This window comes from Symphalangus syndactylus, chromosome 4 (genome assembly GCF_028878055.3).
Source record: "Symphalangus syndactylus isolate Jambi chromosome 4, NHGRI_mSymSyn1-v2.1_pri, whole genome shotgun sequence".
NCBI lineage: Eukaryota > Metazoa > Chordata > Mammalia > Primates > Hylobatidae > Symphalangus > Symphalangus syndactylus.
In genome coordinates, this window is record NC_072426.2 from 122,689,081 (window position 1) to 122,716,907 (window position 27,827).

The following is a 27,827-nucleotide window of genomic DNA, read 5'->3' on the forward strand; positions in this document are numbered from 1 at the left end:
GCACTTTAGGAGGCTGAGGTGGGCAAATCACTTGAGGTCAGGAGATCGACACTAGCCTGGTCAACATGGAAAAACCCCATCTCTACTAAAAAAAAATTACAAAAATTAGCTGGGTGTGGTGGTAGGCACCTGTAATCCCAGCTTCTTGGGAGGTTGAGACACAAGAATCACTTGAACCTCGGAGACAGAGGTTGCAGTGAATCGAGATTGTGCCACTGCACTCCAGTCTAGGCTACAAAGTGAGATTCTCTCTCAAAAAAAAAAAAAAAAAAGAAAGAGGAAGAAGAAAAGAAAGTAGATAAATAAATGCAAAATATTTTGCAAAGTGTATTTACCATTTTATATTTGTACTAGCATGATATTAGTGTTCCAGTTGCTGCACATCCCTGCTGACACTTGATATGGCCAGTCTTTTTAACTTTAGCCATTTTTGTAGATATATAGTGACATCTCACTGTAGTTTAATTCATATTTCCCTATGACTAATGATGGTACACATCTTCTTATGGGCTTTTTGGCCACCTATATAAATGCTTCTCTTTTAATTTTGTGTTTATTTTAAAACATTTTACTTATAGTAAACTTCATTCCTTTTGGTGTACAATTCTATGGGTTTTGACTTATTTATAATTATGTCATCACTATCGTCATCAAGATACAGAATGGTTCCATCACCCTAAGAACTCCGTCATGCTGCCTCCTTGTAGTAAAACACTACCATCAAATTTAAGCCCTAGCAATCACAGGCCTGACCTTTGTTCCTATAGGTTTGCTTTTTCCAAAGTGCCACTTAAATGGAATCATACCATAGCCTTGGACTCTGGCTTCTTTCACTTAATATGATGCATCTGAAATTCATCCATGTTGTGTGTATCAATAGTTCACTCCTCCATTTTTACTGCTGAACCAAATTTTTATTGATGAGCCAAATTTTGTTTATTCATTCACCAGTTGAAGAACAGCTGTGTTGTTTCCAGCTTTTGGCAACTTTGAATAATGTTGATTATATATATATATATGTGTGTGTGTACATATATATATGTGTGTGTGTACATATATATATGTTACATATATAATATATTGTATATATTGCCTATTTATATATATATATTGTGTATATATATGCTTTGTGTAAATAAATGTTTTCTTTTATTTTGGGTAATTATCTAGGAATAGAATGGCTAGGCTTTATGATTAGAATATATTTAATTTATAAGAAAGTATCAAAATATTTTCAAAGCGGCTGTATTATTTTGCATCTCCACCAGTAACGTGTGAGTGTTTGAGGTGTTCCACCTCCTTGTTTGGTATCATTAGATTAAAAAATTATTTTAGCCTTTCTAATAAGTGAGAAGTAGTATTTCACTGTAGTTTAAATTTGCATTTCCCTGATGACTAATGATGTTGATCATCTTTTCATGTGCTCATTTGCTATCTATATATCTTCTTTGACTATTTGGTTTTGCAAAACGGCAAAGTTAATTTATGGAAAAATGGTCTTTTCAACAAATACTGTTGGAAAGTTTGTGATATCAAAGTATTAAAAAAGAACTTCAATTTATATCTTGAGCCATATATAAAAATTAACACCAAATCGACCACACACTGACATATAAACCTAAAACTATAACATTTATAGAAGAAAACCTTGTTGCTACAATCCAGGTCAACACTTATTGGATATGGCAGCAAAAGCATGCAATAAAGGAACACACAGTAAATTGTACTTTATCAAAATTGAAAACTTATGCTCTTCAAAAGATACTATTAAAAGACAGAAAAGACAAACCATACAATGGAAGAAAATATTCACAAAGCATATATAGGTTAAATTATTTGGATTCAGAATATCTAAAGGATTCTCAAAACTTAATAAATAATATGAAAATGATCAAAAGTTTTGAATAGACACTTCAACAAAAGACATACAAATAACAAATACATAAAAAAGAGGCCAAATAACATTATTTACTAGAAAAATGCAAATTAAAACCACAAAGAGCTACCAATATACATCTATTAGATTGGCTAAAATTAGAAAGACTGATTGTACCAACTGTTGATAGAGCTGTGGAACAAATGCAACTCTCATATCTCTGCAGTGGGTGGGTAACATGAAATGTTATAATGACTGGAAAACAGGTTAGCCAACAGAAATGCAAACACATGTCTAAACATAGTCCTGAACATGAATGTTCATAGCAGCTTTACTGGTAGTAATGCAAAAGTGAAAACAACCCAAATTTCCATCAACTAGTGAACAGACAGGCACAACATAGTTCCACTATTCTAGTGGAGGCACCAAAGCATAAAATAGTCCCTTCTTAAATTGCAGTCAGAGTATCTAAGAAGAGAACATTCTATAAGATCTATGTATCATCCCACATCATCTAAGTGATGAATACAGTTACATATTTAATATTATAAGGTATCACTTCTTTACAATAAAAAATAAGGTTCAATATCTTACCTATATATCTATAACCTTCTTCCCCATTTACTATGGGTCTCAACCAAGTTGACTTGAGTAGTGTACTGTCAGGCACGTGTGCACCTTCAGGAGGATAGAGTGTAAATAACATTTCAATTGCTTTGGACTTTTTGATTAGTTCAGAATATTTTTCTTTGCCATCTATAAAGAAAAGATAAAATATACAAAATTTTAGACATTTTACAGTGTCATACTTGCTTCCTTTAAGGGATGCAAATTAAAAACTAACATTTGGATACAACGGGTCACACTGAAAACATGTTGTTTTTTTTTCTAGTCAAAGTTACTTTACCAAAAATCTTCTTGTTCAGTTAATTCCAAGCAAAAACTAAAGAGTAAGGGCTTTACTAATACCGTCTTAAACCACTATCAGCTTGAAGCAGTATTGTTAAGGCTGTGAAAAAAAAATAAGATACCCAACGAACAGCATTCATATTATAGATTCTATAACATAACAATATATTCTTGCTTTTAATTTCTATTAAACAATGAATCAGATTAATCTGACAAAAATGTTGAGTAAATATAGAGTTCCATATATTGGAACTACTAAAATAATTAATATTCCTAGGCCATGGTTTTTAAGAAAATATAAAATGTATATTGCTGTGACTGAGTTATTTTTATCTGGCAAACATTTGTATAGCACATATTATGTGCAAAGGATTATTCCTACTGCTTTAAAATATTAACATATTTAATTTTTATAACATACCTATAAGGTAAGTCCTATTACTATTTCCTTTTACATGTACAAACTGAGACCCAGAGAAGTTAAATAACTTGCCTAAATTTCACAGTCTATAAATGATGCAAGTAGGCTTCAGATACTTAAGGAAGCTCTTATTTGCAAATGAATCTTTGTCAGCTGAACATGACCTGTATTAACCAGTAGCTGAGAAAACTGGAATTAAACGATAATTTAAATTGCACAGCGAAAAATCTCTGGTATGCCCATTGGGCCTCCAGTTTCTAATTCTAGTTTTTGGTTGATAAGCCAGGGTCCTAAAATTCAACAAAGCAGTCTCCTGAGGACTTAAAGTGATTCTGCCTAGAAACATTTTAAAGAAAAGAGAGACACTAATGTCAATCTCCACTTATAACCTGATTACATATATTTCCCTCCTTTCCTCTTAGTCTCCTTTATTTTGTTAAATGTCATATTTTCTGGTAAAGTGAATATAAGGCCATATGACATGATTTGATGGTGAGCAATGTGCCAGGTATCCATCTATTGCCTCACAGATCCAAATCCATCCTTCACTGTCCTGCTTGTGAGGCTAGAACACTTCTTCCTTGCAATATGGCATGATTTTAAGTATAAAATAAACTGGGCAATGGAGAGAACTAGAGGATGAATGGGTTCTTTCTGGCTCTGGTGGGTCTCTCAGAAGGCTCCTGCAAATTCTCTGGCATCTCAGAGAGCACTCCCCTCCTCCCATCACTGGGCGCTTCCTACATAGTTCCACCGGTGCAGCACCTTCCTATGAATGGCTTCCCATTGAGTTCCACAATGTGACATCACCCTACAGACAGTTTGCCCCAGATCTCCAGAATAGCTTCTCCACAAGTGACACTAGAATGCCAGCTCAGTGTACTCCACCATTCACTGACTCCCCATGGGTGGCCTTTGTAAAAATTTGTTCTTTCCTCAGGTGCTCTGCCTCAGACCAAGGGGTCCCTATATCTGCTCTTGTCAATTATTAGAGTTATTTTATCCCTTAGCAGAAAATCACATTTACTCCAATCTCTGTCATAGTTAATAACTACTATATTAGACTTTTCCTGCTTAAATTACTATGTAGTTTCTATCTGCTAAGTGGACCCTAACGGATACAGACAGAACTGGGTTCTAATTCTTAATGGGCTTTGAAATATAGTCATGTGCTGCATAACAACATTTCAGTCAATGATGGACCAGATATAAAAGGGAGCTAAAATGCCTAGTGAAGTCCTGGCTGTGGTAACATTGTAGCACAATGAATTACTCACATGTTTATGATGATGCTGGTGTAAACAATGTTACTGCACTGCCAGTTATATTAATGTACAGAACATACAACTATTTATATTACATAATACATGATAATAAATGGCTGTTAGTGGTTTCTGTATTTACCATACTATAATTTTTAACATTATGTTACAGTGTACTCCTTCTACTTATTAAAAAAAAAGCAGTAAAACAGCCTCAGGCATGTCCTTCAGGAGCTATTACAGAAGAAAGCATTGTTATCATAGGACATGGCAACTTCATGCTGCTACTGGCCCTGAAGATTTTGCAGTGGGACAAGATGTGGAGGAGAAAGACAGTGAATATTGACGATCCTGTGTAGGCCGAGGCTAATGTGTATGTTTGTATGTTTATTTGTAATAAAAAGCTAAAAAAATAAAAAATATAAACAAATCCTAAAATAGAAAGGGCTTACAGAATAAGGATGCAAACAAACAATATATTTTTTTACAGTTGTACAATCTATTTGTGTTTTCAGCTAAGTGTTATCACAAAATGTCAAAAAATTACAAAGAAATTTAAAAGTTTATAAGGTAAAATATAATAAGCTAAGGTTAATTTTTTATTGAATAAAGAAAACATTGTTATAAAGTTAGTGTCGCCTAAGTGTTCAGTGTTCATAAAGTCTACAGTAGTGTACAGTCATGTCCTAGGCCTTCACATTCACTGACCAACTCACCTAGAGCAAATTTCAGTCCTGCAAGCTCCATTCATGTTAAGTGCCCTATATAGGTGTATCATGTTTTGTTTTGGATACTGTATTTTTACTGTACCTTTTCTATGTTTAGATGTGTTTAGATACACAAATCCTTACCACTGTGTTACAATTACCTAGCTATATTTTTCATATGCTTCAATATCAGGTCAAATGAAATGCCTACACTAAAATCTAAGTAGTGGTGAATATAGAATTGCCACTTTCTCCCACTAGCTTATCCTGATTGAAGACTAATAGAAACACATGAAGTCAAGCGAGTGTTGAATTTGCAAGGATAACGTAAAGATAAATGTAACATTAGACACATATTGAAGGTTTGTAGCTTAGCGTCTTGCTAATGCCCCATTTTCCAATTGGTAGTGTCAATGGAGCCTTGGAAATTACACAAACAAAGCCTCATGATTTTTTAAATGATTGTGCCTTCCTTCATAAGTGCAAAGTTAACTAAAAATAAACATTTTCTCATTTCAAAAGGCATATAGCTGGTAAAACTCTCTTCTTTAATTATACATGTCATCCCAAGATAAAAGCAGGAATTTAATTTGTTTCTGATATTAATAATTTTTGCTGTTTATGGACTACTACTACTACTTTTGTGATATACTAAGTCAATACTACCATATAGTATATGTAGTTGCCAGTATTTATTGAGAACTTAGTATAAAACATGTGTGCAAAGCAGGTTATACACATTTGCTAATTTAATTCTAAAATCAGAATATGTTTAATTTGCTGACAATCCTCTGAGGTCAATATTATCATACATCACAGCTCAAGATACTGAAGGATAGGGAGGTTACAGGGCATTTTCAAGGCCTCCCAGCTGGTAAGTGGTGAAACCAGAATTTACTCTCTATTCTGTCTAACTTCAAAGCCTGTCTTTTAAACCACAATGCCATATTGTTTTAACCAATGGTTCCTGGTATCAGGAGACAGTTAGCACTTCAATAGTTATGAGTCAACTGGTGGTCTCTCCCATTGCTATCGCCCTTCCAATCTTTTTAGATCCTTCTACAGCTGCACCTGTAAAGTGTATTCTGCTGGTCAGCCCTCTGAGAGCAGCACATAGCTCTTTCCTGGAGGTTTACTAATGTTGGTCTTCTCCACAGAAATTTATTTTGTAGCAGATATTGAAAAGCCCTCAGGTCAAAACCACCATTTATAAACTGATGATGGCCCTCTCAGTTCGCTAAGAATAATGGCTAGTATAAAATCCCACAATATGAACTCTACACCACCTCTAGTTTTCCCCTCTTCTCAGATAAGTGAGGCTCGTTATGCTTAATATTCAGGATGGATGAGGAGTTTTCAGATAACTCAAAGTTGCCCTTCCCTTCGTCTCCCAAACAATGTGCTGTGTTATTGAGAGCTTGGTGCCTCCCTCCTGCACAGCCTGGAGTATTTAAGGCAGTGACTCCAGTGTTGTACTTCAAGAATCACGGTGATTTTAAAAATAAATAAATAAATATTAGAAAATTGACATAAAGATGGCAGACAGCTTTACGTTCTGCTAAGTGAGCATAATAAAAAGAAAGAGCATCTACTGTCACAACTGTTCCTCTTTTGTGTGTATTACTGAAGGATATTTCAACACTCAGAATGCATGGGCAAGAACATCTCAGATGAAAGAACAATAATTTACATTGAACCCTGGAGATTCCTAAATTTCTAGGATATTTTAAAGTTTCAAGTTCTTTCTAATGTACCTGCCCCTTCACACAAATGCCAGCACAGACACAATACTTTAAAAAGGGCAAATGTATACATTATTAAGGTCAGGACCAGTCCTAAGTGTACCAGGGAGACTTGTGGCTCACAAAGCTTTACTAGTGACCTTGGGTTATTAAACCAGAATGGTAGGGCTAGTTACTGAAGTCATTTTTTTAACAAGTATTTATAAGTACAGATAGAAATAGCCTAATCCTTTATCTTTACCCGTACTGGTACTATTGAGTAACTAAATTTATCTGCAAGGTTTAAAAAAAAACATATTTTATAGTTTTCATACTAATATAGGCTTAAAAACAATGGCAACAGGTAGATGTTTTCTTTCATTGTGAATGTTATGCATTCACAATGAATTAGCAATTTAATGCATAATATTTAATAAATAATGAATGATATTCATTAAATTGCTAATGCATCCTTCATGGACTACTGGCCAATACTGTGAGGTTTTTGGTATGGAGTTTTCATACGTGAGTTTCAACTGGTGGACAAATAATCTATAACCCAGCATAAATGACCAGTTTTTAAATGCTGTACTTTTAATATCTTGTCAGTGTTCAGTTAAAGCACTTTATGTTGCATTCATTTTCTTTGATTTGAAATAAGTGAATGTCATACTTTTTTGTCATGCCATTTTTATCTAAGTTTATTTCTGTTCATTAGTAATATTTAAAAATGAGGATACAAAGTTATCAATATGAAAAATTATATACTTCTTGAACAAGGAAATGTGAATCCAAAGCAGCCCCATTCTTAAATTAATGAAACTTTCTTACGTTTAGTTTCTTTTAAGCTGAAAGATCATTCTTAAAGATCATTGATGAAGGAAAATATTAAGATTCAAAACCAAGGGACAAAATGGTTAAGAAGGCAGTTAAATGATATGCCAATAAATAATACGATCTGTAAAAATAAATGCTAGGACCACCGATCTCATATTACAGTGAAATACCAACATTACTTAAACAAGAGTGAAAATGTTCTCTAACCCTTAACTAAGAGTAAATAATAATATAAAATGAGGATATGAATTATTTAAAAATGTTAAATTATGGCAAATATTACCACCTTTAAATCCCTTCAGGTCATGAAAACAGGCACATATTTTAAATTTTGCCAGAATATTCTTCACTACACATTTAAATGTTAAATGTATGAAAATTGTGCTGTTGATACCTACCTTTATAAATCCAATCAAAATGCCATTTTAGAGTAGAAAATTAGGGAATCACAGCTATTTAATTGTTCAATAATCAAACTACAGTTAGTTCAAAAGGTTCACTTCTTCAGTGGAATAAAGAGTTCATAAAGAAATACGCTGACATTTTAACTTTATTTTCATTCTGTATTTACTTATTTTTTGCTTGTTTGCTTAATAAACAAATTTAATAGATTTTCAAGTATTCGATATAGGAAGTTAAAAGACTTTTTCCTTTCCCTGTCTTCAAGGGCTTTAGATAGAAACACAGATAATATCAGTATATATAAATAAATTTTATAGCTGCCCAAAACACAAAAATACTTTTAGTTAATAATTCCAATAGAATTACAAGGAGTCCTTAGGAGGAGCATTTTCTTTCTTCTAAAAGCATGTGTGTGTGAGTGTGTATGTGTGTATGTGTGCATAAGTGTGTCTGTGTACTGGAAGTAATACAAACATTATCTCAGATTATTAAAGTGATTAATTTTAAGTACTCTATTTTAAAAATATAAATATTTTTATCTCTCAGTCTCAACATGGGTAGGTTAAATCCATTAATGAGACTTTGCTCTGACTAAAGACAAAAGACTAAAGATAAATGCTCCTCCCACCTTAGTTACATTTGTGAGAGTAATACAATAACACAAAAAATTCTTAAAATTTAAGAGCATAGTGACAGTTTTTATTGGGCTCAGCATACATAATCCATAAGATATTTCTTTTCACTTTGTTGGGAAGATAACTTTAATAAAAAAATTTACCTCACAGGTCAGATGCATGAATTTTCAATTAAGCGTAGCTTTTTATTTTTTCTTTTTATTTATTTTATTTATTTATTTATTTATTTATTTACTTATTTATTTATTTATTTTGAGATGGAGTTTTGCTCTGCTGCCCAGCCTGGAGTGCAGTAGCGCAGTCTCGGCTCACTGCAACCTCAGCTTCCTGGGTTCTAGCGATTCTCCTGCCTCAACCTCCTGAGTAGCTGGGATTAAAGGCGTGTGCCACCACGCCCAGCCTTTTTTTTTTTTTTTTTTTTTTAAGTAGAGACGGGATTTCTCCATGTTGCTCAGGCTGGTCTCAAACTCCCAGCCTCAGCTGATCTGTCCTCCTTAACGTTTCAAAATGCTGGGATTACAGGCGTGAGCCACAGCACCCAGCAAGTATAGCTATTCTTAATTGTTAAATTTGAACTACCCAGTCCTTTTGTTTTCCTTGAGACAAATCGCATCATTTTGGTTATTTTTCTATATCCTTAAGGGGCAGAGGGCAACTCAATGAATTTTTAAGCTATTCATTACTAATATCAGTTTTAAATGTATTTTGAGCTAAACATTGCAGTTAATTACACAGTTAAATATTTTAAGTATTATTTTCCCATACTATTTAAATCTCTAAGAAAAACTGCAATAATTGGCAGTTGACTATAACAAGCTTAGCTTTATGCATTTACTCAACAATTACATTAGCCCTGACATGCAAAAATATATACATGTTTTTTTCCTTTTCTTGTGCTTAGGCCTCTTTCTAGATTCAAGAGGCAAAAGTAATACCACGCTATTTCAGTAAAACATGAACTCCAAACAAGTGAGAATTTTTCCTGATGGATTTTTTGAAATGAATTCCAAATAAATTTTTTTTAAATTTATGTATTAATTTTTAAAAATAAGTGCTGTCTTTCAGAATTGAGCCATTCTTTAACTTTTTAGACTTCATTTTCCAGACTTATTTAGATTTCTCAATCCTGTTCAAGATGTCTATAATTTAGGGCTTGTTTATTGATTATACTAGTGTTAAGATTACTTTAAATTCTTTCCGAAACATGATTGGATAGAAGTCAATTTATAAATGGAAGAATTTACTTACTTAACAAACGTACAATTTCCTGGCCGTGATTTATTTATATGCATTAATAGGTAATCATTTTCCTAGTTAAAAGAGACACAATAAGAGCAGTTTTTCTCTTTTCCTCTCCCACAATGCCAAGATAAAGTATATTTTAATCAATCAAAAATATAAATATAACTGCATCTTTACTGAAGCATGAAAATTCCTACAACTTCCAATAACTTTAAAGAATATATAACAGAAACAATAAAATTAACACCTAAATAAAAGAGACTGTCTAGAGTTGACACATCTAAATTTGGCATGGGTGAAGCCCTGGGTATAATCCATCTTGATGCATAATTCCTCTCCATTTATGGACTTGTGAAACTCAAGTATAAGTTATCTGCTCACAAAATACCTTGATGAGACAGGAATAAGCAATTCCTATTCAAAATAAGATAAAATAAAAAGAAAAAGGGTTACTGATCCCAAGCCATTTTAAAATCCAGCTGGGCAAACTTGAGAACATTTCTAAGTCTGAGAATAATCCTCTGTGGTTTTCAGTTCTGCCCTCTAAGTCATCCTTCTTTTTTCATGAAAAGTAGCATGGGTTAGCAGCTGAGTCATTTTAATAGTCTATTTCCTGCCTGTACAGTTTTGGGAGTCCAGAAGCCTTCTTTCCATTAATACGGTTTCTGTCCCCTTTGGTCCAAGCTGGCAGTGTTCTACTGATTTAAATTTTTCAAAAATCCTGAGGTCTCATGTGTATTATGGGAATTCACTTCATTAGACAAGAGACTTCTCCACAAATCTTTCCTGTATAATCCCATTCCTATGATTTGAATGTTTGTTTTGTCCAAAATTCAGCTTGACATTTAGTTGCCATTGCGGCAGTATTGACAGGTGGGACTTTTGGAAGGTGATTGGGCCATGAGGGGCACAGCCCTCATGGGTGGGATTAATACCCTAGGTTCAGCCCCTTTTTGTGCCTTTGCACTTCTACCTTCCACCATGTAATGGTAGATTAAGAAGGCTAGCACCTTGATCTTGGACTTTCCAGCCTCCATAATTGTGAGAAAATACATTTCTGTTCATTACAAATTACTCAGTCTCAGGTATTCTGTTATAGCAGCACAAAACAAACTAAGAAAACTATCCTCATTTCTAGCTTCTGTTTGATAACTAATGAGACTTGTGAGTCACACATTTATTCTTTTCAAAGAGCCTTTGTGTGACTAAATTCTCTTTTTGATCTTTCTGAGGTATCAGCAAAAGGTTGTCCAGCCGTATCTCAGTTGTCCCTCTAGAATATGCTTTCCTGACAGTGACTCTCCATTTTAGCATGTTTCACAATCTGGATGGATTGGAATTTTCCAAATCATCTAGTCCTGGTTCCTTTTTGTGCAACAGTACTTCTTTCAAATGCAATTTTCCCTGGCATTTTACTATAAGCAACAACAATAACAAAAAACCAAAAACCAAAAAAACAAAAACAAAAACAGGCTGCACATTCAATTCTGCTTAAAACTGTTCTCAACTGAATGTCCAAGGCCATATCTGGAAAATTCTCCTCCTATGTAACTGCAGGACATTATTCCACTCATTAAGCTTTGTGCCACTATATAACAAGAATCTCTTCTCGTCCAGTTACCAATAGCATGCACCTCATTTCCTCTTGGGCTCTCAATTGTAGCATCTTTAACTTCCATATTTCTACTAACAGTCTGTTTATAATTAGATATTCTCTAAGGTAATTTAGGTTTTCCCTACCATGCTCCTCACTTCTTTCTGAGTCCTTATGAGCAGAATCTTTGACATCCATAATTTCTTTTAATTTTATTATTATTATACTTTAATGGTCTGTTCAAGGAAATCTAGGCTTTTTCTGTAAGGCTCCTCAATGTTCTAGCCTCCACACACTGATCAATTCTACATTTTAAGATAATCTGTATTAGTCAATGTTCAACTGATATAGAGGAAGAACTAGCAGGCTATCTCTCAATACACACACACACACACACACACAGATAGAGAGAGAGAGAGAGAGAAAGGAATTTATTGCAAGGAATTGGTTTATGCAGTTCTGTGCTTGACTAGCCAAGTCCTAAGTCCACAGAGCAGACCACCAGGAAAAGCAAGTTGAAACTCTTGTGCAAGGCTGATGTTACTATTCACAAGCAGGATTTCTTCAGCGAAGCCTCAGTTCTGTTTTAAAGCCCTTTCAACTCATTGTACCAGGCCTGCCCAGATTATCTAGGATAATCTCCCTTACTCAAAGTCAATTGATCATGAACTTCAATCGAATCTACAAAATATCTTTTGCAGCAACATCTAGATTAGTGTTTGATTGAATAACTGGAAATCATAGTCTAGTCAAGTTTGTACATCATGAAGTTCATGGCAAGCTTAATAAACTTAAAGATATAAAAAGTGTCCTTTGGGAATCCAAATCACTTCCAACAGGTAATAACAGCTGGCTTTAGATTTTCTAAAACAACATTCAACAAAACAAGAAAAATACCTATAAAGTTCTGAGAAAATTGTGTAATCAAAAGTTTTATATGAAGCCAAGTATAAAGACGCCAAAAAACATTCTCAGAAAATATAGCACCTACAACCTCTTCTTGGAATACAACAAAATGAAATACTAAATCTTGTTAAAATAGAGCCCAATAAAATTGAATTAAAATAAATAAAGAATCAAAAAGCCAATGGTAAAACAGCAGAAAAGGAAGGGAAGGGAAGGGAAGGGAAGGGAAGGGAAGGGAAGGGAAGGGAAGGGGGAAGGGAAGGGGGAAGGGAAGGGGGAAGGGAAGGGGGAAGGGAAGGGGGAAGGGAAGGGGGAAGGGAAGGGGGAAGGGAAGGGGGAAGGCAAGGGGGAAGGGAAGGGGGAAGGGAAGGGGGAAGGGAAGGGGGAAGGGAAGGGACTGGCAAGCATTCAACCCATTTAAATACATCAGACAACAAGGTCAAAGAACTGTAAGACGTGTAGAAAAAGTACAAATGCTAGAATCCTTGAAAATATTTTTAACTATTAATTTTTTTCATATAGAGAGATGTTTGGAAGGAGAAGTAAAAGAAAGTTTAAATGTGATAAATTTCTTATTTTATTAGTAGGATGTCAGTAGGGGAGATTGATAATTCAGGAACTACTTTAAGTTTCTAATTTGTAAAAGTATTTGTTATGAGGATCAAAAATAATACATAATAATTCCTGATAAAGCTAAATTTCCAATGCATAACACAGTATTTTAGCCAGACATATTGCTGCCTTCAACAATTTAGAGGTTTGGCTATCAATTCAAAGGAGAAAGGCTACATATATTTATATTATCTTCCTCTGTTATCCAGATGAATTAAAGACATTTGGAAAGACATATTTGTTTTTTTTTTAAATTTATGGCATACTTTTAAAAATGAATGTCTAAATAGCACACTTTTTCTATAATATATAAATTTGTCAGTTTAAGCTGATTTCTAGATCAAAGTAAACATTTATCAATCAGGTTATCTAACAATTTGCGTTTGGGAGAAAAGTGCTGTTTGGGTGATATATTTCTAACATTTGAGATATAGTAAACAGTAAATTCCTCTGTTTTGTGCATGATGTTTCCTGGAAATGTAAGAGAACTTAGGTTATTTCCCTTTGGGTTTCTTCTAAAAGAGCAAGATTAATTGCTTGAATAAAGATAGGCTCACATCATTTATAAATGTGTATGCAGTCCACTGTGCCGTATTTAATTTCTTTCATTGGATAACAAGCTTAAAGGATAAAGAAAATTGGAGACCAGCTATCACTCTATTAATGGGGATTTAAAGAAGATTTCATTAAAAAATTATATGGAAACTGAAAAAAAACAGATTAGCAGGCACTAAGATAAAATGAATCGAAGGAAATAATGAACAGGTTGTTTTTAGTGGTACATGGCAAATTGAGAGAAGACATTAGTTAAATTGATAACAAATATGAGCCTAACATATTGTATTGTCTTGAGGAAATAGGGGAAAAGTTCATATAACATAGTTCAGATAATGCATTGAAATATTCTTCAGAAATAGAACAAAGAAGAAAAGATGGATGACTTTAACTACATTAAAATAAAGAACTACTGTTCATTAAATTATCCCCTTTTTGTCAATGTCCATTCCCTTTTGGGTTGGAAATACCCTTTATAAGAATCATGTCTAAAATAATATATAATATACTGTGACTGGATCATAGTTACAATATTCATTATTTTCCTTTAACCCTGAAGCATGATCAAGAGACATTTTGGAGACAATCAGCTCTTCCTTGTGAACAATATAACCTGTGGACAGGCCTTCAGGGGCACTTCTTTCCTGATCATTAGTGTGGTCTTCTTGGTTCAAAGACTAGAATTAATCAAATATAAGTGGCTGAAAAAAATGGTGGCCAAATGGGCAACAGGACTGTCAAGGTAAGATAAACCTGGATTCCTTCACAAGCTCATGTAAGTTAGTTGTAACCACATTTAGATATAAATATTTATGTGCATCCTTCAGTTTTAGACATAAAACATGTACGTAGTTATTTCTCATATAAATTATCATGCTTTTTAGTTTGTACCCACTTGATACTCCAGGTATATAATTTAAAAATTAAGATTGAAATCAATATAATAAAACATCCATCTGGTAGTTAAAAATATGATCCTAATAAAAGAACCTGGTAAGATCAAATATACAGCCTCACTTTCTGCTCAAAATGATAACTTACAGAGAAGCAATTTAATCGTTCTGCTAAATGTTGCCTGTGCTTAGGGTAATTGTTATCATCATTGGGCAGTAAAACAAAAGGTTTCATGAGTTCAGCCTTTTTATCTGTATCGTTACCTATGCAGCCCTTTCATAACATGCTAACAGCTGTTTCTCTGATGATTTACTCTAAAATTTGGGATCTTGATTCCGATTTTTAAAGGGACGTTTATGTTTCAAGCAGCATCAACATGTTTTATTTAAGATTGCAGTTGAAAATAAAAAAGGAATATCATTTTTTCCCTGAGAAATACAGCTGCCCATTCATTTATTGTGTCATATGATCTGCTACTGATCTGGTTTAAAAAAAGAAAAATGTTTTTCTCTATATTTACTCCCAAGAGGTTTAGATCAGCATTACAAACTAAAGAATAACATCTACTTCTCAATTGTGTAGCATTTTCCCTCAAAAATCTTGACATTATTTTATCTTACTTTCAGATAAATCACCAAGGACTAAGAACAAATATGTGAGAATTATTATATTCATACATGTAATGTTTTGAATAAAATTGTCATGTTACTGACTTAAAATACTAAAAATATAGTTCAAAGCTTTTTTTTTCTTTTATTAGTTGTCCTGAGAAATTTGGAATAAGCTGTTCACACTCTCTCATTTGGTGACTCTTATGAACTCTGAGATATATTTATAAAAAAGCTGTCTTTAAAAAGGAATTTATGCTTGAGCAATGAAACAGAATGGATTCTTTGCGGTAAGCTAACTGGTCCATGAAATAATTGAATCCATGATGCTACTTTAATATGCTCCATTCAAAAGAGCTTACTGGCTCAAATATGAATAATACTTAAACTTTTGAACAATAATAGAAATTTATGTGAATGATACTTTTATTTTATTAACATTTTTAAGATGCCAAGTGTCCTTTTTCTGGAGAGGCACAGGCATGTGGGAAAACTTGAGAAATTATTACAGCAAACTAAAACATACGCAACACCAGGATCTTAATGTTAATTATATTTGGAAGCAGTTGAGGGAAATAATGGGTCTTACATTTACTCATTTATTAACTATAGCATTAGATCCTTATTTCAGGTTAAAAATTCAAATTAAAAACATTTTACATTCTTATAAATTGTACATATATATGTATCACCATGAAGCATTCCTTTATTAGAACATTTAATTAAAAGATTCAGGGCAAAATATACTGTTTTAAATTCCTTAAAGATAGTCAGAATCAAAATTATGAAACCTGAAGTTGGCTTATATTTTACATTTATTAGAATAAAATTTAAATGTTCTCAAGAATGTTGTCAACAAAACAAAATGTTAACTCACGATGTTAAAACAGCAAAAATCTAAAGTAATTCATTTATTTATTGAACAATTATGTGATAGACACTGTGTTAGGTAACAGGAATAAAAAGAGAGCAAAGTGGCCCTTCCTTTTATGGAGATGATGGCCTACTAGAATATAAGACAGAGAGATAATAAAGAAGTAAATGAACAAAAACAAAGGAATTATTTCTCATGTAACACAGCTAAAGGATGTAGTGATATGAGAGAAAATAATATAGTAGATGGAAGAAGAATGAGCCACATAAGGTAGGTTTATAAGAAATTTCTTTCATAGAAATTGAAAGCACAAGCATATTTTTAGGGACACAAATAGCAAATACCAGTAAGGTCAAATTCACAGTGTCTAGCATTCAATAAAAATTACCAGGCATGCAAAGAGGTAGGAAAATACAACTCATACTGAGGAGAAAAATCAATCTAAACCGATCTCCAATTGACACAGATGATAGATTTAATAGACAATGACATTAAAACAGTTATTATAACTATATTCCACACGTTCAAGAAGTCAAAGGAAGTAGAAACATGAATGAATGATGAAAATTAAACATCTAGAAATGAAATATACAAATCTGAGATGAAAAACACAGTTGATGGGATTAATGACCAATTTTCCAAATTAAATTAAAATTATAAGCTCATAGGTCCAAGAAGCTCAACAAACTCCTAGCATAAGATACACGAATGAAACTACAGATAAATCATAATCAAACTGTATAAAAGTGATGATAAAGAAATCATCTGTAATGAATCCAGACAAAAAAGACATTATACACACAGGAACAAAGACAGGAATTAGAAACAATGAGATTTCAATATTCCTTTTAAAATAATCAAGAGAACAAGTACATTGAAAACCAACAAGGATATAGAGTTGAATAATACTACCAATAACTTAACTAAATTGACATTGACAAAACATTTCAACAAACAACATAATACACATTCTCGTCAATTGTACACAGAACATGTTCCATGACTGATTAAATTCTGCATTAAAAATTCTCAATAAATTTCAAAAGATTCAAGTTATATTCAATATGCTCTATGACTACACTGGAGTTAAGTGAAAACTAAAAATCTATATATATCTGAAAAATTTTGAAAACTTTAGAAACTATACAACATTCCTAAATAACTCTTGGCTCAAAGGGAAATTAGAAAATATTTTCAACTAAATGGTAATGAAAACATAGAATATTCGTATCTCTGGGCTGTCACTAAAACGGTACTTTGAAACCTATAGTACCAATGCCTATATTAGAAAAGAAATACTTCTCAAATTAAAGAGCCAAGCTTTTACGTTAAGACTCTTGAAAAGGAAGAGTAAATGAAACCCAGAAAATATAAAATAAAGCAAAAAATACAGATCAGAGCAGAAAACGGTGAAATATAAAACAAAAACAATAAAGAAAATCAATGAAACAAAAAATTATTTAAGATCAATAGAATTGATTAAATTTTAGCCAAAAAAAAAAGAAGACAAAAAATTTTTCAATATCAGGAATGAGAACAATGTTAACAGCATCTACAGATAATTAAAATGATGACAGGGGAATATTATACATAATTTTATACCAATAAATTCAACAACTTTGATAAAATTGACAAATTCTTTGAAAGACACCAATTAACAAAGTTCACTCTAGGAGAAATGGAAAAGCTGTATATATGAAAGAAATTGAATTTGTGGTTAAACATCTTCCCACAAAAGACACCTACATGTCCAGATGGCTTCAGTGATAATTTTCACCTAATACTTAAGGGAGGTATTATAGCAATTCTTTGGAAGACCTCAAAGATATTTGAATAGGAAGGAATGCTTCCCAATTCATTATATGAGTCAAAATATTTCCAACATAAAAACAAGGCAAATATATCACAAGAGAATTACAGAAAAATATCCTTCAAGAGGATAGATTTAAAAATTCTTAAAAATTTAGCAAACTGAATTTAGCAATATACAAAATAAAATAAAATATATCATGGACTCGAAGTAGAGGAAGATGGTGCAATAGAAGGCTCCACCAACTGTTTCCCCCCCCACCCCCCACCCCCCACCACAAGGACACCAATTTAACAAGTATCTATCAAAAAAAAAAAAACAAACACCTTCATAAGAAGCAAAAATCAGGTAAGCACTCACAGTAGCTGGTTTTAACTTCATGTTGCTGAAAGAGGCACAGAAGAGGTAGGAAAAACAGTCTTTAATTGCCAGTGCCACCCCTCCCCATTCCCTGGCAGCATCAGCATGGTGCAAAGAGCATATCTGGGCACTGGGGAGAGGAGGGTATTTTCTGTGTATTGAAGGGATGCATTGAACTCAGTGCCGCCTTATTATAAAAGTAAACAAAACCATACAAAACTCAGCTGATGCCTGCCCACAGAGGGAGCATTTAAGCTAGCCCTAACTAGAGGGAATAGCAGACCCCAGCAGTCTGAACTTGAATTCCCACAAGCTTCACCACCATGGACTAAAGTGCTCTGGGGCCCCAAATAAACTTTTAAGAAAGTCTAGGTCATGAGGACTGAAACTCTTAGGCAAGTCCTAGTGCTGTATTGGACCCAGAGACAGTGGACTGAGGGGGAATGGGACCTATTGAGACACCAGCCAGGGTGGTTAAAGGTAGTGCTGACGTCACCCCTCCCCTAAGCCCAAGCTGCACAGCTCATGGCTCCAAAGAGACCCCCTCCCTCAAGCAGGGAGGAGGAGAGGAGAGGAGAGAGTGGGGAGGACTTTGCCTTGCTTCTTGGATACCAGCTCAGCCACAGTAGATAATAGGGCACCTGTCAGACTCATGAGGCCCACTTTCCAGGCCGTAGCTCCCAGGCAACATTTCTGGACACACTGTGGGCAGGATTCATCACCCATTAACTAAAAAGCCATTGGGCTGAATAACCAGCAGTGATACCCAGTTATTATACTGAAGGCCTTGAGTGAGACTCTGAGACTTGCTGGCTTCAGGTGAGACTCAGCACATTCTCAGCTGTGGTGGCTACAGGGTGAGACTCCTTCCATTCGAGAAAAGCAGAGGAAAAGCAAAGGAGACATTGTTTTCCACCTTAGATACCAGCTTGACCACAGGGGGATATAACACCAAGTGTGCTCTTTGGGTCCCCAATTCCAGGACTTGGCTCTTGGACAGCTTTGGACCTGCATTGGGCCTGAAGGGAGTCCACTATCTGAAGGGTGAGTCCCAAGCCAGGCAGCATTCACCACAAGCTGACTGAAGAGCCTTTAGGCCTTAAAGGAAAATTGGCTGTAGTCTGGCAGTACTTCCTGTGGGCCTGTGGTGGTAGTGACCATGGGGTGAGGCTCCTCTGTCTTTGGAAAGGGGAGAGAAGAGTGGGAAGGACTGCATCTTGCAGTTTGAGTGTGAGCTCAGCTGCAGTACAATAGAACACTAGATAGAATTCTAAGGTTATTGATTCTAATTTCTGGCTCCCAAATGTCACCTCTGGACACATCCAGGGCTTGAAGGAACTCACCACCCTGAAGGAATGGACACAGGCCTAGCTAACTTTGCCACCTGCTGGTTGTAGAGCCCCAGGGCCTTCAGCAAACACAGATTGTAGCCAGAGAGTGGCTTCAGCAGGCCTTCAGTGAGACCTTCAGGTCTGAGCCAGCACAGTCCTAGTGGAGGTGGCCATAGGAGTGAATGCTCACTCTACATCCAGCTCCAGGTGGCTCAGAACAGAGAGACTCCATTCATTTTGGAGAAAGTAAGGGAAGAGAACAAGAGTCTGCCTGGTAATCCAGAGCATTCTTCTGGATCTCATCCAAGACCATCATGGCAGTACCTCTAAGAGTCTAAGAACCACAGGGTTATGGGGTTGTGTGGGAGGGGTGCGGGGGGTGGTGCTTAAAGTAAATACAGCTTAGATGAAAATACCCACATCCTTTCAAATATGTGAAAAGCCTTCCGAGAAGGATGGGTTCAGACAAGCCCAGACTGAGAAGACTATAATAAATACCTAACTCTTCAATGCCCAGACACTGAAAAACATTGGCAAGCATGATGCCATCCAGGAAAACATGACCTCACCAAATGAATTACATAAGTCATCACAGACTAATCCTAGAGAAACAGAGATATGTGACCTTTTAGATAGACAATTTAAAATAGCTGTGTTGAGGAAATTCAGAGAAATTCAAGATAACACAGAGAAGGAATTCATAATTCTATCAGATAAGTTTAACAAAGAGATTAAAGTAATTTAAAAGAATCAAGCAGATATTCTGCAGCTGAAAAATGCAATTCACATGCTGAAGAATGCATCAGAGAAATTTAATAGCAGAACTGATCAAGCAGAAGAAAGAATTAGTGAGCTTGAAGGCAGGCTATTCCAAAATACACAGAGGAGACAAAAGAAAAAAATAATAAAAAACAACAAAGCATGCCTATAGAAACTATTAATAGAAAATAATCTCAAAAGGAAAAAGCTTCATTGGCCTTAAACCCCTTAAAGTAGAGAAAGAGATAGCGGTAGAAAGTTTATTAAGCAGAATAATAACAGAGAACTTCCCAAAACCTTAGAAATATATCAACATTTAAGCACAAGAAGGTTATAGAATACCTCTAAGCATTTAATAATCGAGCTCCCACAAGTCAAGGATAAAGAAAGGATCTTAAAAGCAGCAAGAAAAAAGAAACAAATAACATATAACAGAGCTACAATACATCTCGCACCAGACTTTTCAGTGGAACGCTTGTAAGTCAGGAGAGAGCAGCATATCATATTTAAGGTGCTGAAGGAAAAAAAAAAAAACTTCTACCCTCTATGAGTATATCTGGTGAAAATATCCTTCAAAATGAAGGAGAAATAAAGAGCTTCTTAGACAAACAAAAGCTGAGAGATTTCATTAACACCAGACCTTTCCTATAAGAAATACTAAAGGGAGTACTTCAGTCAGAAAGAAAAGGATATTAATGAGTAATAAGAAATCAACTGAAGATACAAAACTCAATGGTAACAGTAAGCACAAAGAAAAACACAGGATATTATAAAAGAATCTTATAACTGTAATGTGTAAACTATTCTTCAATAGAAAGACTAAACAATGAACCAATCAAAAATAATAACTACAACAGCTTTTCAAGACATAGACAGTATAATAAGATATAAATAGAAACAAAAAAGAGTTAAAGAGCAGGAGGACAAAGTTAAGGTGTAGTCTTTACTAGTTTTTGTTTGTTTATGCAAGGAGTGTTAAGTTGCTATCAGCTTAAAATAATGGGTTATAAGAGTATTTGTAAGCCTCATGGCAACCTCAAACCAAAAAATATACAATGAATACACAAAAAATAAAAAGCAAGAAACTATATCATGTCACCACAGAAAATCACCTTCACTAAAAGGAAGACAAGAGGGGAATAAAGAAGGAAGAAAAGAATACAAAACAACTAGGTAACAAATAACAAAATGTCAGGAGTAAGTCCTCACTTATCAATAATAACATTGAATGTAGTTAACTAAACTCTCCCATCAAAAACCATACAATGGATGAATGGATTAAAAAACAAGACCCAATGGTCTGTTGCCTATAAGAAACACACTTCACCTAGAAAGACACACATAAACTAAAAATAAAGGAATGGGAAAAAGATATTGCATACCAATAGAAACAACAAAAAAAGGCAGTAGTAGCTATACTTATATAACACAAAATAGATTTCAAGACAAAGTCTGTAATAAGAGACAAAGAAGGTCACTACATAATGATAAAGCAGATAGTTCAGCAAGAGAAGATGAGAATTATAAACATGTATGCACTCAACACTGGAGCACCCAGGTATATAATGCAAATAGTATTAGAGCTGGAGAGAGAGATATAAGCCCCAATACAATAATAGCTGGAGACTTCAACAACCTACTTTCAGCATTGGACAGATCTCCCAAGCAGAAAGTCTACATAGAAACTTGAATTTCATGTGCACTATGGACCAAATGGACCTAATAGATATTTACAGAAAATTTCACCCAATGGCTGCAGAATATGCATTCTTTTCCCCAGCACACAGATCCTTCACAAGGATAGACATTATGTTAGTCCAGAATATAAGTCTTAAAACATTAAAAAAGTTGAAATAATATCAAGCATAATCTTTAACCACAGTGGAATAAAACTAGAAATCAATAACAAGAGGAATTTTGGAAACTATAAAATATATATACATTAAACAGTATGCTTGTGAATAATCAGTAGGTGAATGAAGAAATTAAGAAGAAAATTAAAAATTTTTTGGAAACAAGTGATAATGGAAACACAACACTCCAAAACCTATGGGATGCAGCAAAGGCAGTACTAAGAGGTAAGTTTATAGCTATAAGTCCCTACATCAGAAAGGAAGAAAAGTTTCAAATAACCACACAATGCATCTTAAAAAAAACTAGAAAAGTAAAAGCAAATGTAATACAAAAATAGTAGAAGAAAATAAATAATAAAGATTTGAGCCAAAATAAATGAAATTGAAATGAAGAAAATAGAAAAGATTAAGGAACAAATTTTTTTTTAAGTTAAACAAAACTTACAAATCTTAAGCTAGACTACCTAAGACAAAAAAGAGAAGACCCAAATAAAATCAGTGATGAAAAGAGGAGACATTACAACTGATATTGAGAAATTCAAAGGATCATTAGTGGCTACTATGAGTAAATATGAGCCAAAACATTGGAAAATCTAGAAGAAATGGACAAACTCCTAGAAAAATACAAGCTGCTAAGAATGAGCCATGAAGAAATCCAAAACCTGAACAGACCAATGACAATTAAAAATATTGAAGTCACAATAAAAAATCACGCAGTTAAAAAAAAAAAAAAAGCCAGGACCCAGCGGTTTCACTGCTGAATTCTACCAAACATTTAAAGAAAAACTATACCAATCCTACTCAAACTATTCCAAAAAATAGAGGAGGAAGGAATACTTCCTAATTCTAGGAAGTCAATGTTATCCTGATACCAAAACCAGAAAAAGACACATCAAAAAAAAAAACTGCAGGTCAATATATCTGATAAATATTGACAAATATTTATCAAATTACTAGCAAATTGAGTTCAACAGTACATTGAAAAAAATCATTCATCATGACCAGGTGGGATTTATCCCTGAGATGCAAGAATGTTTCAGTATATACAAATAAATCAATGTGATACATCATATCAACGGAATGAAGGACAAAAACTATATGACCAGTTTAACTGATGCTAAAAAAGCATTTAATAAAATTCAACATCTCTTCATGATAAAAACCCTCAAAATATTGAGTATAGAAAGAATATACCTCAACATAATAAAAGCCATATATGACAGAACCAAGCCAGTATCATACTGAATGGGACAAACCTGAAACCCTTTTCTCTAAAATCTGAAACACAATAAGGATGCCCACTTTCACCACTGCTATTTAATATAGTACTAGAAGTCCTAGCTAGAGCAATCAGACAACAGGAAGAAATAAAGGACATCCAAATTTGAAAGCAAGAAGTCGAATTATCTTTGTTTGCAGATGATATGATCTTATATTTTGAAAAGCTTACAAACTCCACCAAAAAAGTATTATTACTGAAAAACAAATTCAGTAAAGTTGCAGGATACAAAGCCAACATATAAAAAAAAGTAGCATTTCTATATGCCAACAGTGAATAATCTGAAAAAGAAATTTCAAAAAAGTAACCTCATTTAAATAGCCACACATAAAATTAAATATCTAGGAATTAACAAAAGAAGCAAAAGATCTCTATAATGAAAACTATAAAACAATGATGAAAGAAATCGAAGAGGCCACCAAAAAAGGAAGATATTTCATGTTCATGGATTGAAAGAATCAGTTTTGTTAAAATGTACATACTACCCAAAGAAATCTACAGATTTCAATGCAATCCCTATCAAAATACCAATGACATTCTTCACAGAAATATAAAAGAAAAATCCTAAAATTGATAAGGAATCACAAAAGACCCAGAGTAGCCAAAGCTATCCTAAGCAAAAAGAGCAAAACTGGAGGAATCACATTACCTAACTTCAACTTACACTACACAGCTATGGTAACCAAAGTAGCATGATACTGGCATAAAGACAGACACATAGACCAATGGAACAGAATTGAGAACTCAAGAAACAAATCCACACACCTATAGTGAACTCATTTTCGACAAAAGTGCCAAGAACATATACTGGGGAAAAGACAATTTCTTCAACAAATTGTACTGAGAAAACTGGATGTCCATATGCAGAAGAATGAAGCCCGACCCCCATGTCTTGCTCTATACAAAAATCAAATCTAAATGGATTAAATACTTAAATCTAAGACCTCAAACTGTGAAACCACTACCAGAAAACATTGGGAGGAATCTCCAAGAGACTGGTCTGGGAAAAAATTTATTGAGTAGTAATACCCCATAAGAACAGGCAACCAAAGCAAAAATTGACAAATGGAATCAGATCAAGTTAAAAAGCTTCTGCACAGCAAAGTAAACAATCATCAAAGTGAGAAAACAACACATAGAATGATAGAAAATATGTGTAAACTACCCATCTAACAAGGGATTAATAACCAGAATATACAATGGGCTCAAACTCTATAGGAAAAAAATCTGATAATCCAATTAAAAACTAGTCAAAAGATTTGAATAGATATTTCTCAAAGGAGACACACAAAAGGCAAACAGGCATATAAAAATGTGCTCAACATCAGTGATCATCAGAGAAATGTAAATCAAAACTACGATGAGATATAATCTCATCTCAGATAAAATAGCTTATATCCAAAAGACAGGCAATAACAAATGCTGGCAAAGATGTGGAGAAAAGAGAACCCTCAAACACTGTTTGTGGTAATATAAATTAGTACAACCACTATTGAGAACAAAGTAGAAGGTCCTCAAAAAAACTAAAAAAAAAGCTACCATACGATCTAGCAATCCCACTGCTGGGTATATTCTCCCCACCAAAAAGGAAATCAGTATATTGAAGAGATATCTACACTTTCATGTTTGTTGCAGCACTGTTCACAATAGCCAAAATTTGGCTAAGTGTCCATTAATGAAGGAAAAAGCTGAATGTGTTTAGTATTCAGCCATAATAAAGAATGAGATCCTGTCATTTCCAGCATCATGGATGGGACTGGAGGTCATTACGCTAAGTGAAATAAGCCAGGCCAAAAAGGCAAACATCACATGTTCTTACTTATTTGTGGGATCTAAAAATCAAATAATTGAACTCATGGAGATAGAGAGTAGAAAGATAGTTTCCAGAGGCTATGAAGGGAAGGGAAGTGTCAGAGGAGATGGGGTGATTAATGGGTACAAAAAAATAAAAAGAATAAATAAGGCCTAGTATTTGACAGCACAACAGGGTGACTTTAGTCAATAATAATTTAACTGTGCATTTTAAAATAACTAAAAGTGTATAATCAGATAGTTTGTAACACAAAGCATAAATACTTCAGGGGATGGATACGCCATTTTGTATGATGTGATTATTATGCATTGCATGTCTGTATCACAGCATCTCATGTACTCCATCAATATATACAGCTACTATTTGCCCACAAAAATTTAAATGAAAAATTCATTTAAAAATGCATTATGAGTAACTAAGGTTTATTCCAGAGATTCTGGTTTAACAATTAGACAAAAAGTCTAAAGCCTTAAGACTTTAGAAAAAAAGGAGCAATTGATAGAAAATTAATCAATTAAATTCACCATGTTATTTAACCACGTAATATCTCAATAGATGCAGAAAAAGTATTTTACAAAATCTAATAGCCTTTTTCTCATAAATTTTCTCAGCGATGTACAGAGGGACATTTCTTCAACCTGATAAAGGACATCTATAAAAACAATAGTTAACATCATATGTAATGGTGAAAAATTGTATGTTTTCCCCTTAAATTCAGTAACAAAGCACTTCCTTTCACCATAGTGGTGATTCCACTTAGTGGCATAAGGCCAGAAAAAGTGATGACAGGCAACTATCTTAGAAGGGAAGCAATAAAACTGTCTTTACTCACAGACTACATGTTTGTCTATGTATAAATCCTATAAAATCTACAAACGCTGCTAGAATAAACAAGTGACTTTAGTCAGCTTGCAGATTACAAGCTAAATATTTAAAAATCAATTGTTTTTATATATGTGCAATAAAAATCAGAAATTAATATAAAAATGGCATCATGATATATTAAACATAGAAGTATAAATCAAATAAAAGATACACAAGACTTGAACATTGAATGCTATAAACATTACTAGTAGAAGTTAAGGAAAATCTAAATAAATGGAGAGATATATCATATTCATTTATCAAAATACTCAATATTGTTAAGACATCAATTCTCCCCAAATTGATCTATAGATTCAATGCAATCCCAATTATAATTCTAACACAATTATTTGTAGAAATTGACAAGATAATTCTAAAATATATATGAAAATATCAAGTATCTAGAATAGCCAAAACAATTTTGAAAAAAAAATAAAATTAAGAACATATACTATCAATGTTAAAACTTATTGCAGAGCTGCAGTAATCAAGACAATATTATATTCATGTAAAGATATATAAATAGATCAATAGAATTGTACAGGGTTCAGAAATAGACCCAGATATATATGGTTAAATTGATATTTGACAAAGTTTTAAAGATGACTTAGTGTGGAAAAGACAGTCTTTTCAAACTTTTTTGAGGAATAATTGACATATAAAAAGCTGTACAAAATTAGTGTATACATATTGTGCATAAGTATATACCCATTAAACTATCACCATCATCAAGGCCATAAACATATCCATCACCTCCCAAAGTTTTGTTTTGCTCTCTGTATTATCGTTATTGGTTTGTTTCAAACTGAAAACTTTAAATATGTAAAGTTTGTTATTGTCAATTAGGGCTTAATAAAGTGGTTAAACAACTTGAATAAAGTAGATTATTCTCTAGTAAAGTTTAATTTTAAGAACGACATTGGAAACTAAGAAAGAGTGGGTTTAAAAAAAAAGCTTTAAACAAATAGGGTATATTGCATGATGCTGAGGTAATTCCAACCGCAGCATCATGCAATATACCCATGTAACAAACTTGAATACGTACCCCTGTATCTAAAATAAAAGTAGAAATTTTTAAAAAAGGAAACGAGTAAAAAAAAGATGACAAAAGAAAGCAATTTACAACATCATAGGAAAGAAGAAACAATTAGAAATAATCTTAAGAAACAAAGTGTGAGACTTGTGTACTAAAAATTGCAAAAGAATACATTTGGACCTCTATCTCACACCATACACAAAAATTAATTATTAATTTAAAATGGATGATAGTCCTAAGTGTGAGAGCAAAAACTATAAAACTCCTAGAAGGAAAGACAGGAGTAAATTTTCATAACCTTGGGTTAGGCAATGGTTTCCTAAATATAACACCAAAATCACAATGACAAAACACAAAAACTCAGTAAACTGCACTTCGACAAAAACAAAAACAAAAAACAAACAAAAAACTTAGCCTTCAAAGGAAACCATCAAGGAAATGAAAAGACAACCCATAGACTAGAAGAAAATATCTGCAAATCTTATTTGTGGTAATGGACTTGTATAAGGAATATGTAGAGTACTCCTAAAACTCAACAATAAAAAAGATAAAAAAATGTTAATGGGCAAATTATTTGAATGACACTTTCTCCAAAGAATATATACACATGAACAATAACACATGAATAGATATTCAACATCATAGTCATCAGGTAGACGTAAATCAA

General features: G+C 33.6%; 1 protein-coding gene across 5 annotated transcripts in view; it reads right to left on the reverse strand.

Moving 5' to 3' along the window:
• IQCM (IQ motif containing M) overlaps positions 1-27,827 on the reverse strand; it is a 646,606-nt gene that overhangs the window by 241,645 nt on the left and 377,134 nt on the right. For all 5 annotated transcript variants that reach the window (XR_010120562.1, XR_008657267.2, XR_008657268.1 and 2 more), the window contains one exon: positions 2,471-2,632. Coding sequence is in view for 2 of the 5 variants with exons in the window: in XM_063638261.1 (XP_063494331.1) it covers positions 2,471-2,632 (162 nt within the window). In the remaining 3 variants the exon portion in view is untranslated. The remainder of the gene's footprint in view (positions 1-2,470; positions 2,633-27,827) is intronic.